The 19,428-nt window shown below is 40.9% G+C and overlaps 1 protein-coding gene and 1 pseudogene across 2 annotated transcripts in view; both read right to left on the bottom strand.

Moving 5' to 3' along the window:
- ZDHHC13 (zinc finger DHHC-type palmitoyltransferase 13) overlaps positions 1-19,208 on the bottom strand; it is a 45,737-nt gene extending 26,529 nt beyond the window's left edge. Inside the window, exons 1-5 of one of the 2 annotated variants that reach the window (XM_045825628.1) lie at positions 18,924-19,208; positions 6,933-7,078; positions 3,870-3,992; positions 2,549-2,626; positions 1,129-1,273 (exon numbers count right to left, since the gene is read on the bottom strand). In XM_045825628.1, coding sequence (XP_045681584.1) covers positions 1,129-1,273; positions 2,549-2,626; positions 3,870-3,992; positions 6,933-7,078; positions 18,924-19,094 — 663 coding nt within the window. In that variant the 5' untranslated portion in view covers positions 19,095-19,208. The remainder of the gene's footprint in view (positions 1-1,128; positions 1,274-2,548; positions 2,627-3,869; positions 3,993-6,932; positions 7,079-18,923) is intronic. The other variant, XM_045825629.1, reaches the window with a different exon arrangement.
- LOC123810147 lies at positions 13,428-14,487 on the bottom strand (annotated as a pseudogene).
- Positions 19,209-19,428: the final 220 nt, after the last annotated feature.

Genomic DNA, 19,428 nt, shown 5'->3' with positions numbered 1-19,428 from the left:
AGAGACTTTAGAAGCAGATACCCTAGAAGTCATCTAGTTTAGACCTTAACTGAGACAATGCATACTACCGTCTCTTACAAGGTCATCCAGTCTCTCCTCAGACACTTCCGGGAACAATAAACTCCCTAGCTTTTGAGGCAACTCACCATATTTTTTGGATTTATCATATTATGTTTTAAAGGGTAACACATGAAAATTTCTTTTCTATTCTTCTAGAATATTAAAAAAAAAAGAAAATCACATCTCCTTTTAATAAAATGGGCCTAGGTTCAAAGTATATGATAATGGCTCCAACAAAGCCAAAAAAAAAAAAAAATACAAAAAAAAAAGAGTTTCAATTACTGAAGATTCTCATGGGCCCTGGAGGAATACAACGTGGGAAGGAACCCGAAGCGAAGCAGAAAGGATTCCTCCTCGAACATCTTTCCGAAGTGAGCCCCGGAAGGTTATAATTATCCTACTTCAATCGTCTGAGTCTGAGAGAAAGTGCTTATTTAAAGACAACACTGTCATTCCAACAGCGTTTGCGCAAACATGTTTCCACGCCTGTGACAGGCGAGCCTGCTAACATATAAACTACTTCGCTATGAGAAAGCATATCCCAGACAAATATAGCTGACAGTGAAACTCCCACTGCCAATAACCTATAATTTAACCTGTGCCACAAATGGCTGCCTCTGAAGGCAAGTCATTTTTTCATGGAATTACTTTAGAGAACAATAAGCAACATACATTCAAATTGGTCTCCCATTTAGACTCAAACAATGTACGCAATGACGGGTTAATTCAGTGACCTGACTACCATTTCTACATTCAACCAGAAGAAAAATACAGGCTTTGAAGTCATGTTTCTGAAAATCTCTGCAAATTACTAGGGTCACAAGGAAAACTATTACAGGCTTACAAGTTTCAGAAACATCTATTATATGTTTCTGAGCTAAACGACCTATTCTTGTTGCTCCAATGAAGCCACAAAGGAGTATTCAATACCTAGACTTACAGAGGCTAATATCTGAATGTCTGGATATCTGTAACTTCTACTTTAAACACGAAACCAGACTACTAATCATCTCCCTAATCTCTTCAAATCCGCAATACCTGGAGTATAAAATACGTTTCAGAATATACCTGTCCCTTTGAGATGAGATACGCTATGATGGGCATGTGCTGGAATAACACTGCCAGGTGGATGCTGCTGAACCCTTCCCCGTCGATGAGAGTGGGGTCTGCACCGTACTGCAGTAATAATATGACCATAGGTAAATGCCCTTGTCTGTAAATAGAGAATAAAAATTATACTGAGTTCTGTGGCATGCAGAAAAATAAAATAAACTCAGGGAGAAATTGATATCCCTAAGACATGAGGGATTTAGTTAGATATAAAAAGTACTTCCTGACAGTTAAGATTTTTAAAACCCTGGAGATTCTCTAAATGTCTTTTACTTAGATGCTCCAAACGTACATTTGGACAGTCCTCCTTGAGTACAGGTAATAGCCTTAACAACCTCCCAATCCACCTGAAACCTCACGTTGCTACCCTGTACAAATAATCATTTTACATGACTAATGCTAAAAATGTAAACTTTAAAACCACTTGCACCTCACTGTTGCTACTTTACATTAATCATGAGCCAGATATGCTGCAACGTAACATTCAGACGGCAGCTATGCTTTGATAGTGTTATTCTTAAGGAGCTAGGTATCACCACACGTGATTACAGCTCATTCTCCAAAGAAGGCACTGTGCCTGGGTAGCTTAATGATGAGTTAACCCTAGACTCTTCATTCTTGGCTACAGAGAAAAGATTCCATTCCTTGTCTTAAATAAACAATTATTCATTTTAGTTTCAGGTTCACGTCACCCCACCAACCACAGAGAATGGAGTTAAAATGAAAAATAAAGAAACTGTTAAGTATCAAGACAGGCACTTACTAACTTCACCTTCAGATGGCTATACATATCAGAGAAAAGAACTGTTTTTGAGTTTATAGTTCATTGAACTATCGCTTTTATTCATGTGATCAAATATATTTATTTTGATTAAAACAGAAAGTATAAAACACACATTTGAGTTTGAGCATCATAGTGAAGCCTTAAGTTCTGTCTTTGGAAATGCTTCAAAGCTGCATTCATTTATATATATGCTGCATTTATATATATAAGCTGCATTCACATATATATAAATGAATGACTATATATATAAATATATAAATACATATTTTTCATTTATTGAAGGAGGGAAAAAGGAAAGAAAGCCTTTCAAATGGTCTGTAACTGCAGTTTCCAATACTGTGGCTACTAACCATACATGTGGGTATTTAAATTCAAATTAGTTAAAATTAAGTAAAATTTAAAATTCAAATCCTTATTTACATTAGCCCCATTTCACATTTCATATATGGCTAGTGGCTACCATACTGGATAGCACAGAATAGAACATTTTCATTATTACAGAAAATCTTGGATAATGCTGACTGTTAATAATCAGAAAATAAACTTAAGTCACTTGACTTTGAAGAGCAATTTCAGTGTATAAGAAACCTTTACCTGATGGCCCAGTGAAGAGGAGTTGAATTTAAATCTCCACCCAACTGATCTACTACAGCACCTTTTGAAATATAATACCTGTTAAAAACAGACACAGATAAAAATAAGATTTAAAACTTAAAATTCATACTGAGAAAGAACACACATTTTTTAGCAATAAATGTATAAGAAAACAGAAATTATAATAAGAACCTTCCCTGAAAACCCTAGATACACGGAAGTCTGAAAGATTCACCCAACAGCATCAGACAGACCCTGGTCAAGCTCCTTGCCATCACGAGCATTCCATTAAAACGTGCACACCAAGCCTGTGGTAACTACTCTATATGCTCTAATTACCACCACAGTCTGGAAGCAGTTTATATTCAAAAGGTTTAGATTCACACAGACTTAACTTGCAAGAAATTATGTCACTTTAAACAGTTTAAAATTAGAATTACTTATATGGAAATAAATCCTAAAAGTAGTAAAAAAATTAATTCAAAATCCTTCCAGAAAAGTTCAACATTTTGAGTGTGTGGCCCTCTACTTGGGGACACAGATATGATACACTGTATAAGTGAGTCTGTGAGGTAGAGAGACATATTTTCTTCTGCGGTTTACAGGATTAGTCTCATTATTTCAAAGTTGTACTTCGTAAGTCATATCGAAACAAAACACCAATTTATTTCCACAAAGGGGTTTGCCTGTGAGTATACGTGTTTATTTTAAACTTTAGTATATTTTAATTTTGCTAAACCTCAAGGATTAAAATATGTATAGTACAAATTATATATACATTCACATACACACATACATTTTACATGCTAAGGTATAAAACAAAGAAACAAAAAACAATGGGTGGGCAGTAATGCTTTATAAAGAGAAAATATTTTCTATAATCCCTTACATGCCTGCTTAAAAACATATTCCATATTTAGTTTTTAAAAAGGTTAAATTATTCCTCTACCCACCTATACCCCTTGGAATTATTACAATGTAAAATAGTTCACTGTTTCTTCTAAACTACATGAATCTTTCTGTTCTATCCTAAGAAAGTTTATCTTATGCATTTTTCTTTTCAAAAATGTTCAGTTTCATTGCCTAAACTCTATCTTTATGATTTTCCTTTCTGGGCCAGTGACAATCCTGGACTGGATGCTCTGCAAGGTCCCTTCCAGAGCCCGGTAACTGATGTGTGTGGCACAAAGACTCGGGCATTCGCTTACAATAAAGGACCACAGACGGTTCAACATTCATAGGTGCACCTGAAGAAAAAGACAAATGAAGGAGAGGTCTAGAGGTACAAATGGACAGTTAATATACATCTATCCCAACTTACTTTACAAGATCCAGCCTGTTGTTAATAGCGGCCCAATGAAGAAGCGACACGTTTTCTTTGTCTGGTTGCCTGACATCATATCCTGCTTCTACCAACTCTTTACATCGTTCAAAAATCCCATATCTCAAATAAGAAAGAAAAGGACATAATTGATACCATTAAGATCATTTCAAATATCAAAGTGTCTTCCTTTCACCTTGTCTTTATCCAATCTTTCAGTCAACAGAGAAATGCATTAACAAAGATATAAACAAAGAGGCCATATTGTAAAGCCAAATGACAAAAGTAAACCTGGCGTATTAACTGATGAGATTAATTTGGAGTTGAATTTCATTTTTTTAAATAAACTTTAACATTCATTTGGAGTTGAATTTCATTTTTTTAAATAAACTTTAACATTCACATTTGTCCTCCTTCAGTAAATTTCATTTGATTTCCATTGTATGCCAGGAATGTATAGTGCTAATTCTTCTTGACTACAGTTCTTATCCTTGATTCAAACCACACCCATGCAATGACCTCACAATTAGGGAATTTTATTATAAATTCAATAATAAAATATAAACACAGTATAAGGAATAACAAAGGAAGAAATGATTAGCTGTCCAGAAGGGGATGAAACACGGCATGTAAACTGTGTTTTGTAGGCTGAAGGGAGGGCACTGCAGGCACAGGGAACAGCATGTACAAAACTCAGAGATGCGAAACTGCATAGATGTTCAGAGAAACATAAGCAATTTAACACCGAGGAAGGATAAAGCATAAAAAAGAAAAGGGTAGGAGACGAGGCTAGAAGAGCTAGGCAAAGACTGAATGGGCTTTCTGTGCTATGCTTTGAAGTTTACGCTGATCTATCACTCAAAGGGAAACCACTGAAAGTTTTAAGAGGAAAACACTAAGCCTGAGTTTTAAGGATGGTCACATGAGTGGCTGTATGGGAACCAATCTGAAGAGAGTGAGGTAGAGCCTGAGAGACCCGTTTAGAGGCTCTTGCAGTAAATACAGGGGAGAGGCAATGAGAGCCTCAACTGAGAGAGGCAATAGGAAGGGAAAAGGAGGGATGGACTTGAGAAAGATTTAAGAGAGTTATTTAATTGACTATCAGCATGAGAACAGGAGAGAAACATCTCTAATTAATGCTGTAATGACTTTTAAAATAATTCATTAGCAATATTTCTTTTCAGTAGAAACTAATTAAGCCCCAACAGACTATTTAGCACTTTCTTTGAAACATTCCTATTTAGAGACCTGAAAGCTTCCACAGGCCCTCAAGAGTCAAAATCAAACCAAAGCGTAGAAATGGGTTTCCTGTGCTGTAAAATTACCATATTTTTAGGACTCTAAGATGCACCAGACCATAAGATACACCTAGGTTTTAGAGGGGAAAAATAGGGAAAAAATTTTGAAGCAAAAAAATGTGGTAAAATATTTAATAACATAAATAACACAGGCCGCCACCACCCCTCCCCGCACAGCGAGCCAGGTAAGCTACATTCAGACTATAAGATGCACCCCACTTTCCCCCCAAATTTGGGGAGAGTGCGTCTTATAGTCCAGAATACGGTAAATCATTTCTGTCTCACCAAAATGTGTGTGTCCCTATCTGTCTGTCTGTCTCTGTGGCATTCTTAGGACATAACTGCCTGATGGTGCTAAAACATATTAGTAAGAGTAAATTATTGATAGATAGATATATTTATATTTTTCATCTTTTAAATGTCAACTTTAACATTTTACTGGAAAAGAATACTCCCTTCATGTAAGAAATCAGAGGACACATTAATGAGGATTTGGTGGTTTAGAAAAACACACACATGCACACACATATCCCAGCTCATTTTTGAGCTACTGACCTAAAGATCTTCCCACAACCACTTAAGAAGGTCTAAGACCTCACAGGAAATTTTAAGAAAGATATAAAATGTAAGTTTTTAATTCCCTGTGAGTGTAACCTGATTTTTCACACTTATAGAACTTTACCAGTACCAGAGAAATATTTAAATGTTTCCATTCTAATTAAAGCAAATATTTGCCTTAACACTCCCACCTTCATATAAATATAAGGATATAAATAATATCAAATATTCACCTAAAGCTGTAGTTCCCAAGGCCTCTAGAATTCATATAAATTAATAATTAGAATACCTAAATAACTATTGATTATTTTTTAACTAACATAAATAATACATTAGTCTATGTCAAGGCCAAACAGGCTAATTAATCACCAGCCTTCTTTGCTTTTGACAGAAATTATATCTAGTTAATGTGGTAACATTAGTTCTTTTCATGCTGATTAGACACTCTGATAGTCAGATTTATATTTGATTACTGAGAAAATGGATTATGAATCAATGCAGCTTGATAAACAAAATATTTCAAACTACTTTCAATGGTAAGAGGTGAGTGGCTGTTAATAATCAATGAGATTCATAAGGGTTAAAATGTTGGAAATGATTTTATGCAAATACATCTGGAGATCTTAAGTGGTTATTATTTCAAAACCTACTTTCATTTTTGGCGCAAGCAAAACAACCCGCTGTACGTTTCAAGTGGTCAGAAAACCTATTGCTGCTTTATTGACTCCCTCCTAGTGCACCCAGCACAACAGGTGCGTAGCACTCCATAAATAAATGTTTACAACATCCATAAATGTACAAGCTGGTATTTTTCCATCCCACCTACATATTTAGGTTGTAGTACATTTTAAAACACTCAGATCTGTATTTCAAACTCAAGGTCCAGTTTTAGTGTCACTCAACATCACTCATTCACTCAGCAAACATTTACCAGGCACCTAATACAAGCCAGGAACTGTGCAAATGCACAGGCGCCACAAAGATGAAAAAGACAGGCTTTTGCTAAGAAGCTGCCCGCAATCTGTAGAAGAGACTAGTAATAAACAGCTACAGTGCCCTGTGTTAAGTGCTCCGAGGCTGGTAGGCCAAACATACTAGCACTGGAACAGGAAGTGAGTTGGCTACACACTGGAGTGCCATGAACTGCACATACGTTATTACAACTCAGCAGAACATAAGGATAAAACAAAGCACTGGGAAGACTTACTGAGTAGCTTTTACAATGTCACAGTTACTAGAGTCCTCTATAAGAGGAAGAACTTCTTTCGCCTTGGCAAGTTCTTTGTTTTCATGTGCGCAGACTCCGTGTCGACCAAATCCTGCAGGGTGGGGGCCATGGCTGTGATTCCTGCACTGCAGAGTGGGAGCAGGTGGACAAGGCACAGGAAGAGAATTAATGTCACATTCAATTGCATAATGAAGAATTTACTACTATCAACAATGTCTATGTTATTAAATTAGAATCTTTTCTGAGTCTTAGAGTTGTACCCAAAGGAAGATTTTCATCTTAATTCTCTTCATTAGGATTAGATGCTTAATACTAGAAAATTCCAAATTATATCTATGCTTTGTCATAAAACAAAAGTTATCTGCAAAGGCACAAAGAGATCTTGGTATTTGAAGCAGATGAAAAGTCTATTGACATTACAAGCAGGAAGGTCAGTGGGCCTCCGCTTTGGGAGTTGTGACAAACACACCCTAAAGATACCTCCTGATAACCAAGTTCTTGAATATTTAAAACATGAGTCCCAGAATATGAGGACAGAGGTATTTTTTTAAATAACTATTTTTATTCTTTTAAAAAAGATTTTATTTATTTATATTTAGAGAGGGAAGGGAGGGAGAAAGAGAGAGAGAGAGAAACATTAATGTGCGGTTGCTGGGGGCCATGGCCTGCAACCCAGGCATGTGCCCTGACTGGGAATCGAACCTGCGACACTCTGGTTTGCAGCCCTCACTCAATCCACTGAGCTACGCCAGCCAGGGCAGAACAGAGGTATTTTTAAATATTTGACTAAACAGCCAAAAATCTTTCAAATTTGGTGAAAATTATACACCCACATGTCCTAGAAGCTCAAAAAACCAAGCAGGATATACCTCAAATTCTCATACCGATGCATATCAGAACCAAATCACTAAAATATAAAAATAAAGAGATAATCGTAAGAGCAGCCTAAGGAAAAAGATACATTATATTAAAAAAGCAAAGGTAAGAATGAATTCAGACTTCTTATCAGTAAGTGCAAGTCAGAAAACAAAAGTACAATAGTTGTAAGGAGCCAAAGGAAAAATACTGTAAGCCTGGAAACACCAGCAAAAATCAAGAAAATAATCAATAAAATATATTTTTTAAAAAATCTCAAAGGATGAATACCCATTAAAAATAGAAAACTAAAGACATTTGATGCAATGTGCCTAAGTCAATTCTGCAGGAGTTCCAAAAAGGGTTTAAGAAATGACATTTTTACTAAGTCCATTACCCTCCAACAGTTTACTCTTAAGAGGCAAATGCTTTTTTTTTTTAAGTTAACTTACAGTGAAACTGACTTTTTGGTATGTAGTTCTATGAATTTTAACTCATGTATACAGCTGTGTAACTACCACCCCAAACAGGATACAGACCAGTTCCGAAACCTCAAAAAAACTCTCTTGGGATACTCCTTTGTAGTCACACCCTCTCTCCATACCTCCTGCAATCACTGATCCGTTCTTCATCACCAGTTCCCTCTTCCCCAGAATGTCATCTAATGATACAACACAGTATATAATCTTCTAAGACTGGCTTCTTCCACTCAGCATAATGCTTCTGAGACGCATCCAAGTTGTTGCATGTTATTCACAGTTCTTTCCCTGCTGCATAGTACTCTATCGCATAATTGTGCCACAGTTTATCCATTCAAAAAAGTTTCTAACTTTTGGCAATCATAAAAAGAGCTGCATGCTTTTGCTGCATTCTACATAAATGTACATGCTTTGGTGTGAACATGTTTTTGTGTCTCTAGGAGGGAGATTGCTTGGCCATCTGTTAAATGTATGTCAAATCTGTAAGAAATTGCCAAAGTATTTTCCAGAGTGGTTTGTACTCCTTTGCACTGCCACTGGCAACACGAGAGTTCCAGCTGCTCTGCACCCTCTCCAGCACTCAGAGTAGTCAGTAGTACAGATGTGTGGTAGTATCTAACCATGGTCTCAATGTGCATATTGACCAATGGCTAACAGGTTGAGGCTGAGCATCTTTTCACGTGCTTATTTGCCATCTGAGTATCTCCTCTGGTGAATTTTTAAAGTCTTTTACCCTTTTTGTTTTAGTTGGGCTGTTTGTTTTCTTCAAGTTTTGAGAGTTCTTTATATTATATGTTCTACCAGGGGTGCCTAGCCCATGGCCCAAGGACCACATAAGGCCCAGGATGCCTATGAAAGTGGCCCAACACAAAAATAAAAAATTTACTTAAAACCTCTTTTTTTTGGATCATCAGTTTCGTCAGTGTTTGTATATTTAATGTGGGGCCCAAGGCAACCCTTCTTCTTCCAGTGTGGCCCAGAGACGCCAAATGGTTGGACACCCCTGTGAGACAAAAGTCCTCTGTCAGACGTGTGATTGCAAATATTCTCTCCCAGTAGTTTATCTTGCTATTTTTAAAAGTCTCCTTTATAGAGCAAAGATTTTTCATTTTGATGAAGTTATCAATTTATCATTTTTTTGTTCTTTTATGGCTCATGCTTTTGATGTCGCATCTAAGAACAACTGTCTTGGGACCACAACTCAGAGAAGTTCTCCCTCAGAGTTCCAAGTGCCTGTGCTACCAGGAGACCTTTCCTGCTCTTTGAACCTGAACTAGAGGTCTTCTCCTGCAGCACTCTCATTCTACACGCTCACCTCCAGGGTTCAAGTTCAAGCAGAAAGGGAAGGGAAAGGAAGGGAAGGGAGGGCAGTGGGGGGATCCAGATGGGGAAAGAAAAAGGTAAATTACCTCCTGGTTCAGCATCTTGTTTTGTTTTTTATATTCTTGTCTTTCCCCCCAGTCTACCTGCTACACTTCATTTCTCAGAACCCTTAGACTGCTGCTCCCTGCACTCGGCCCCGTGCATTCAGTGGGACAGACAGGGCGGAGCGCACTGACTCTGTGTTACCCAGAACCAGAGCCGCAGATGCTCTTCTGACCACCTAAGCTCTGATCTGTCTGGTGGATTCAACCTGAGTATTTGGCACTCTTAGTTACACCCACACACAGCTAAAATTAAAGAGACAGGTGGTGAAATTAAGACATAAATAAGAACATTTCTTTAGAATTCTTTTCATCATATCGTAGTAATTACCATTGCATCCAACTGGAAGACAAGGGGTAAGGAAAGAGTTGAACTATACTCAATTTCTGGAGTGTCAATAAATAGCAGATGCAGTTAACATTGACAGAGCAATCAGTCTACTTTTTATATAAAACCTCATTTTTAAAATTATGATTCACATTCATTTTAAAGACCTAGCAATACAAAAGTGAATAGACTTTTCATTCCAATCTTACATCCCCAGAGATACTATTATTAACATTTAGGCGTATCCTTCCTCATTGTATATATACTCTAACATATATAACATTATACATAGAGTATATATACATAGGTTTTTTACCATATCCCTCTTACATTTACTTTAGAAGAAACAATGGGGCTGCATTCATCAGCTTGCTCGTCTCAGCTAACAATGTGTCACAGACAGCTCTGCTGGTCAGCAATAGTTGAATATGATTTCCTGTATAGGTCTAGTGTAATTTACTCAACCATTTCCCTATTGTTAGAGATGTAGGCTGATTTCAGTCTTTACTTCTATAAGTAATTCTGTAATTAACACCCTGTATATTCTATAGGACTGATTCCACAAAGTAGGACTGTTGGGTCAAAAAAATATGCATTTTTAAATATAAATAGATACTGACCAATTACCTTCCCCAATTCACACTCCCAACATCAAATATGTGTTGTCTCCCTACAAACCTCCCCATAACTGAGTATTACCAGTTTTTTCATTATTTCAAATTCTTTTCTTGTTGATTTGAGAGAGACAGAGAGAGAATATTGATTTGTTGTTCAATTTATTTATGCATTCATTGGTTGATTCTTGTATGTGCCCTGACCTGGGATCAAACCCACAACCTTGGCGTATTGGGATGATGCTCTAACCAACTGAGCTACCCGGCCAGGGCTTTTTACGCTCTTACCAATCTGATAGCTAAAACAATGGCATCTTGTTTTCATTTGAATGCCCCTAGTTGTGAAGTCTGAGTTTGTCTGTTACATTGATTGGCTCTCATTTTGCCTTTTCACCATCTACAGGTTTCCCAGTGGGCTGTGTGTCTCTTTCCATTTGTATGCTAGGAAGATTAACTCTTTGTTTATATACAGCTTTTCATCACAGAAAATTGACTCAGTCTACAGACACAAATGTGTTGCCTCTAATAATGCATTAAGGCATTAAGGACATCAGCTTCATTTTTCATGTACAAAGTCAGCAAGGATTACACATTTCAATGTAAAGAATATGCACAATTAAGAGCATTTATTTATTCGGCAATTAGTTACTATGTGCTTCTGATGTACAAAGCATTATGCGAGGAGCACAGAAGACGTGGGCATCTATCCTCCAACGGGTTAAGTCCAATAGGGAAAATAAGTCTGAGACAGAGGAAAGTGACAGCGGAAGACACTATGTGATTAAACGGCAAAAAGGGGTGAGTAAAGACTATAGAACAGGAGTTCTGTTCATGCCATTCCCCACCTCCCCCACCCCCCAAAATCCAGATCAGAGTAAAACCTAACAATGATTATATAAATCCAAAGCCTGCTTTCAGAGTCAATGGTCTCCAAAGCGAGGCAAGTGTACTCAAGGCAGTACACATAGTGACCCATTAGGTAATGGAGAAAAATGTCACAGCTTCTATTCTACTACAATGGCTTTGATCTTTTTTTGTAAAGAGAAAGCCACGAAAATTTATAAATTTGGCTCGTTTAAGTTTTACAGATTTTAGCACTGGCAGCCTCACTTGATCTGTGTATCAAACAGTCTGTGTACCAGGAACCCAGGGCAGAGCAAAAGTCTCACAGCCCAGCGGGATTGACAGGGGACAGACCTTCAGCATACTGCAGTACATACATCAGGTTACGTAATTTTCAAGTTATACCATCCGATTTTAACTAAACTGCCCTCCCAAAATGAGCAAGTGAGTTAAACCACAAAGAAGCCATGAACTGAGTGAGATAACAGCGTAAGCGCACACAAACAAGAACATCGCAGAGCTAACACTTCTCTTCACAGCAGGCACTCCTCATTAGCCACACGAAGTAAGAACAGACAATCCAGCCTAATCTTCAAAAAAACCAGCTTCCCTCCAAAACTATTCAAAATTATCAAAAAGGCTAATTTGAAGCAAATTTATACTTATCTCTTTAATTAAAAACCTTACCATGAGCACGTATATATTGAGCTATTAATGAATATAATTTAGAAATATATTGTCAGATCTCACAATAACATGCCCTAGGAAAATATGAGTTTGGAGACTGACCCCTGTTCCCAGAGCCCATGTACATCAAACAGAAGGGTGATGGACTTTTTAAGGTCCAGCCAACCACCTAACAGAGAAGCATCCCCCTCACTGCGGAGGTTAGTGGTATCCACTGTCAATGAGAGGCAATAAACTGCAGGCAGCATCTGGATGATTTGGACTTGCAGCTGGAGCCCTGAGCTCCCAGCCCGCTTGCAGTGCAGGCTCCATTCATTGTTCTATCCAGCCCATAATACACAATGTTTTAGAAAAACGAAAATTTTGGACCTTACTTTTCACATTACAGTTTTACTCTAGATGGTGCAAGTTCCAAATTGTTTTACTGATGGGAGTTCATGATCAAAATTGTTTAGAGACCAAAGCTCTAAGTTATCTCCTTTCCCCTAGACTTGCTCCTTCCCAAAATTTTCCACAAGGGCTACAGTTGAGAAAGGAGATGACCTGCTTTGGGAGAGGTTCACTTTGACTGGAGACAGTCCCATAAAGATTTTTAACAAAAACAACCACACATTCTCATCACAAAGATTAAAGCAAAGTTTATGTCATGATACTAAATCCTTCTTAGAAATTACTCTCTAGTTGTCTATCTATCTATATATATATATTTTTAAATATATATATTTAAGATTTTATTTATTTATTTTTTGAGAAGGGAAAGGAGAAAAACATCAATGTGTAGTTGCCTCTTGAGCATCCCCCACTGGGGACATGGCCTGCAATCCAGGCATGTGCCCTAACAGGGAATCGAACCAGCAACCTCATGGTTCACAGGCTGGCACTCAATCCACTGAGCCACATCAGCCAGGTAAAAAAAAAAGACATATTTTTATGGTAGTCTCTAGTTGTTTCATTCTTACCATTTTGTAATGTAAATTCCTTGAGAACAAGGCCAAAATCTCAGATTTCATGCTGGCTGTATGATGGTGGCTAATTATCTACCCTATTTTTTTTTCCATAGGGGCTATGGAGGGTCCCTGGCTTCTGGCCATCAGCACAGCCAAAGACCTAATACACAACAAAAGGCTTTTATTGGGAAAGAAAAATTGACGAAAAGTGGCCCCCAAATCCTCACTGCCTGAGGCGGCTGGGGCTCCCACCAGGGTCCAGGAAAGAAGCGGCCACCAAACTGGCCCTCAGAAGGCTCAGGTGTAGAGGTCAAAGTCAATATTTTTGGAGTTATAGAACTGTCCACTGGGGGATTCAGCTTCTGGCAGTAAACACCATCAGGCAAGTAGCCTTCACGCACCCAGGTCTGCATCTGGGTGCTGGTGAAGGGCTGTACAGCTCAGTACCCCGTGCTCTCCCACTTACATCCATTCCCACGTTGCATCCACCAGACCATCTCCTGGCAGCTCTGCCTCTCGTCTCTGGACAGGGGCTGGGGTCTCCAGCTCTCCCTCTGCCACCTCCTCAGCAAACATGTGCAGAGAAGGTTGGGGTCGGGGTGTCCCTGGGTCAGGCACCCCAACCCCTTCAGCTGTATGGCCAACCATTCTCTTGTCTCCTAATAAATGTCAAAGTTGCCCCGAGCCACCATTTGGTCAGCTAACCTGGACAGCCAGTCCTAGTGCTGGGGGAAATGGGCCATCCAGGCCCCTTGCTACCCCCTTTGCCTGGGGGCCAGATGCCTAAGTGCCCCAGCCACATCTCTCTCTCAGCAATAGGAGCTCCAGAAGGCCCTCGAGGAGGGCTTGGGCAGTCTTGGTAAGTATTGGTGAGTACTGAGTACTGAGTATTGGTGTCTGGCTCAGGCTGTCCTCCTCCTCTGAGTCTGACCCTCCTCTGCGTCTGATCAGGTGAGCGCTGATCAGGAGGCTGCTCCCTGACCTTCACCCAGTGTCGTCCAGCCAGCTGTCTTGGATCTGAGTGTCCCAGTTCAGGAAGTTAGTTGCCATCAGCATCAGAGTGGCCGCATTCTGTCTCTTCCTGTAGGATGAAGGGTGTGATCCACACAGCTCCCTCACTAGGGAGTATGGCTGCTTCCTGACCTTCCTCATCCTCTGAGGCCAGGATGTCATATTTGCTGGACTCCTCCTCCTCCTCTTCCTCCTCATCACTGTCCAAAGAGTGTTTACCTTTGAAATGGCTTCCAGGACTTCCTGCCCCAGCTACAGGGTCCACCAGCTTCTTCTTGGGGACACTGATTTCATCCTCCTCATTCTTACTTCCCATGCTTTGGAAGGTCACTTTCCTCTTCAGCATGACTGGACAGGAGGGTCTTCCTCAAACAGAGATAAGAACCCAGGGTAGGCTGCAGTGGGCTATCTACCCTATTTTTTGGCGTCAGGTCTACATTTGTAAAATGGAAGGAGCAGGTCAATATAGCTATAAACTTCCTTCCAACTCCATGTTGTAGGGTTCTACGAAGAACTGTTGCAGGGTCATTAATGAACATGAACACTGGTGAAGACTTCACTGCACAAACACACACCCTTTTTGACAGCAGAAGTGTAACTGCTAAATGGCTGCCTACAATGTTAATAAGGTAACAACAGACTAAGCAAATTCTCAGGATGCCAGCAAGCTCCTGAGTTTTCATTAATCTTTAATTCAAGGAAACGTAAAGAACACGTACTACATACCAATCATAGTACTGGGTAACTAGGGATAAAAGATGAATAACACACAATTCCTACTACAATCCATTCAGTCATTCACCAGATTTTTACTGAATGCCTACTATGTGCCAGGCACTGTTCTAGACACAGGGATATGGCAATGAACACAACAGATAAGATCCAACCCCCTCACCCCCCAAAAAAGTAATACCAAGGACAGATGAAGCTAGCAGAATAATCTCCCCCACAGAGGGTAACAAAGTATTAGGAAAATTACATGAGAGCTATGGATACACCTGTGGTGATTTTTATAACAAAGTCCCCAACTTCTTAGATGCTTCTCCACCAAGAGGAGAGGGTCTATGGCAGGGGTGTCAAACTCATTTTCACCAGGGGCCACATCAGCCTCGTGGTTGCCTTCAAAGGGCCAAAATAATTTTAGGACTGTACAGATATAACTGCTCCTTAACTGTTAAGGAATTGAAATTACATTCGGCCCTTTGAAGGCAACGGTGAAGCTGATGTGGCCCCCACTGAAAGTGAGTTTGGCACCCCTGATCTGAGGCCTTCCTCTCAAATCGGAGCTCTGTGATGCTTCACTACTAAATACTGCAGAAGAGGTACTCTGCTAGTTTTCAGGCCCAGACCTTAGAAACTGGCAGCTTTCTCTTTCTCTCTTGAGATGCTCATTCTTGGAGCTCAGCCACCATGCTGTGCAGAGGCCCAGGCCACACGTAGGTGTCCCTACTGAAAGTCAGCATCAACTGCCAGACACGTGAGGGAAGACAACACCAGATGATACCAGCCCCAGGAACTGAATCATCCCAGTTCACGAATCTTTCCAGCAGAGGCTCCAGATACGAGGGAGCAGGAACAAACCATCCCTGCTATGCCCCGTCCAAATTCCTACCACAGAGCCCATGGGCATGGCAACGCTGGCTTACACCACTGCACTCTGGGGTGACTGCTACACAGCAGTAGGTGAGAGAAACGTCTCTCCTAAGGGATCTTAGGGAGATCTAAGGGAGACAGAGACCTAAGGGATCATATATTTCTCACGATATCTCATTAGTGTTTTTAACTTGATTAGTAATCAAATTAGAACTTTCCTAAATAGTGAGTAAATACTTTTAAAGTTACAATGGGCATTAATTTAAGAGAAAACCAAAATCTACAAAACATATTAACTCTGATGAGGGTCACTGCTCTGCACGGCTATCAAGTAACAGCAAAGGAGAGACAAAGCTGATGGGTAACCTTTAACATTTCTCAAGACATTAACAGAAGTACCAGAGTTCAGTTTCCCAGTTCATTCGTCAGACAATTATTTACAGCATACCCACAGTACTAGGCACAGAGCAGTGAACATAACAGATAAACATCCCTGTCCTCCTAGCGCTTAATTCAGTGAAGGGAAAGAGACAGACAAGACAAAGAAGTGTGTTGCATGGTATCACATGCTGAGAAGAAATATAAAGCAAGGAAGGAGACTAGAAAATGTTGCTGGTAGTGGTGATAATGGGGAGGGCTTGCCACATGGAGGTGACATTTGTGGCAAGACCTTAAAGAGGTGGGGAAATAAGCCATGTGGCATATGAAGAAAGAGTGCTCCAGAAAGAGCAAATAGTACGTACAAAGACCTAGAGGCCAGTATGGCTGCGGTTGGTTGAGCAAGCAAGAAAGTAATAAAGCCCTGACTGGTACAGCTCAGAGGGCTGGGTGTCACCCCTCGGTCCTCAGGGTCACCAATTCCATTCCCAGTCAGGGCACATGCCTGGGTTACTGGCCAGGTCCCCAGTTGGGGGTGCTCAAGAAGCAACCGATTGATGTTTCTCTCACACATCGACGTTTCTGTCCCTTTCCTTCCCTTCCCCTCTCTCTAAAAATAAATAAATAAAATCTTTTAAAAAAAGTAATGAAAAATGAGGTCAGAGAGGAAACTGGGGACCAGATGGTACTAGCATACCGGGCAGATACCAGGGGTTCAGTTCCGGAGCACCACAATAAAGTGAGTACCGCAATAAAGCAAGTCACAAATTTTTAATAAATGTTATGTTTACATTATACTGTAGTCTATTAAGTGTGCAACGGCATTATGTCTTTAAAAAATGCACATACCTTCATTTAAAAATTATACATTGCTAACAAATGCCAACCATCATCTAAGCCTTCGATGAGTCATAATCTTTTTGCTGGTGAAGGTAAGACCCTTCAATCTATAAAAACGCAGTATCTGCAAAGCACAGTGAAGTAAAGCGCAATTAAACAAGTACGCCTGTAATGAATGGCAAATGCTGGCAAAAACCCATCAGCTCGGAAGCTGGAACCAGGAGAACCAAATTCAACAAGGGCAGGAATGTTTTCGTCTGTTTTGTTCACTGATTTACCTCAGGCACCTGTAACAGCGCCTAACACCTAGCAGAACGAATGAAGTCTCAGCTCTGTTACTTAGCAGCTACTAGACTTTTAACAGATGACTTCAATTTTTTGAGCCTCAGGTCTAATCTCTAAAACTAGAATAATAATCCCTCCCACCTCACAGGGTCACAGTGAGGTTGGAGAACGCGGAAATATTTTGCAAACTGTGGAGCACCACCTATAGGTAAGATCTTGACTCGATTATTGTAATAGCAATTATTATTAACAACAATAATGTCTCTACCTTGCCCCATTAATTTCAACCTGTGAATCATTGTCTCCCTCCATCTGTCATGGAACTGAGGGCAGGGCTACCTTCCCGTCAGCCTGAGAGAGTCAACGTCGAGCACCTAAGGGTTTTTGTGCCTGAGTGGCCGTAATTAACATATGATAATTGCTCCTACCAACTTTTCCTTGAAACTCTGGGGAAAAAAAACAATGAAACACAGTTCCCATGGGAGAATTCTACACCCTTCTGTAAAATCCAGTCAGCTTGCAAACCTTTCTTTTTCCTGTCAAAATCCAAGTACACCTAATAAGAATGCCTTGACATCTCCCCACGAGTCTTGTTCCTCACTTAAAGCTACACCAGACTGTTGAAAGAAGGGAAGGGGGAGCATGAGAAACACTCTCAAAATTGGACTTTTTTTCAAGAGGCCAAGTAATCCCATCATCTCAAACTGCTTGAATCCCACCAGAAACAGAAAATCCACTACCTAACTTAAGTTGTAAGCTGTCTCCAGTTGGAGACAGCTTCAGTTTTCTCATCCGTATATAGAGATAATGCCATCTCCTTAAGGATGTTTCAATTCTGGGGTAAAATAATGCATATAAAAGCATATGGCACGTGCTAAATGCTCACTAAAAGTTGGATGAGTCTGGATATTCTTCATTTATTCGGTAAACATTAAGTGAACAGCTACAATATGCCACTCTAGGCTTTGGGAAAGGGCCACTAAAAAAGAAAAAGACAAAAATCTCGTTCCGTTGTAGCTAGCATCCTGTAACATCCCCTCACTAGCCCGTTCTGTTCTTTGGAATTACATCTGGCTTCTGGTAATACCTCCTCCACAGAGTAGAGTTCTTTGAGTTCCTGCAGATAGCTATCCCCGTAGCTCCCACCCTCTTTCCTCCAGCCTAGACAAACAGCCTGAATTCTTTCAAGGAGTGTCCAAGGATGAGGGAACAAACGCTAAAACTGGGCTGGGTGGGGCGAAGGCGGGTGCCCCAGCGTCTCGGCCGTACGAGAAATCCAGGGAACCTCAGACTCCAGCCCAAGGTCAAGCCGGGCTGGTTCAGCTCAGGTGTGTCACCCGACACTTCTCCCAGGAACCGCCATCCTCCCGTCCCAGGCCTCACAGCGGCCCCTACCAGGTACCACAGGTTCCCTATCAGGTACAGGGGGTACAGGTCCCAGGGGATGCCCTGGAAGGTTGGAGAACTCAACCAGGCACTCAATCCCCTGCCCAGGCCCCTCCTTCCCGGTCGCCTCAGAGAGAACTCCCAGCATCATTCCCGGTGTTTCCAGGCTTCCCCCTACCCGGCCCAGGCCCCTCCTCCGGAGGTGGCCTCTCCGGGCGCTTCATTAACCCACGCCCTCGTCTTCCTACAGCCGCCACCTCTCTCCAGGCTCCCAGGACAGCCAGCGCCGGCCACACTCACCTGCGAGCCCAGACCAGGCCCCTCCATCTTCCCAGTGACGGTGGCGACTTCGCTAAGTGGAGAAGGCAGCCAGCTCTCCAACCCACTCCCCAGCCCGCCTGGAGTCGCGGGTATCCCACTTCCTGCTCCCGGCCCAGCCTCTGCTGCAGCCTCCGCTCGCGCCTTTACCATCAATCGGCCTGGGGAAAGCCAATCCCTGCTCTTCTCTCGGCCAGGGGCGGGACTTTCTTGCTACCTCAGAAGCCGGCAGGGAATCGCTAGTTGGAGCCTCCGCCCCCAGCTCGTGACGGCGGTCAAGTTCCTGCCTCCGGTTTGGACTGCACTGCTTGCCAAGGTAGGTGTCCTCCTGACCTTCATGCCCCATCGTGTAAAACCCCCCAGACGACATCTAATAAGGAATCAACAAATGTTAACTATTAAAACATTTGCCACTCCACTTCTGCGGTGTTCGGATAGTCAATTCCACGGTCGCAGGGCGGGGGATCGGTTTTCTTCTTACAAAACA

This window comes from Phyllostomus hastatus, unplaced genomic scaffold (assembly GCF_019186645.2).
Source record: "Phyllostomus hastatus isolate PE091 unplaced genomic scaffold, TTU_PhHast_1.1 phas_scaffold_585, whole genome shotgun sequence".
Lineage (NCBI taxonomy): Eukaryota > Metazoa > Chordata > Mammalia > Chiroptera > Phyllostomidae > Phyllostomus > Phyllostomus hastatus.
Note: the sequence above shows the minus strand (reverse complement) of the source record. Positions and strands in the feature narration are given on the sequence as shown.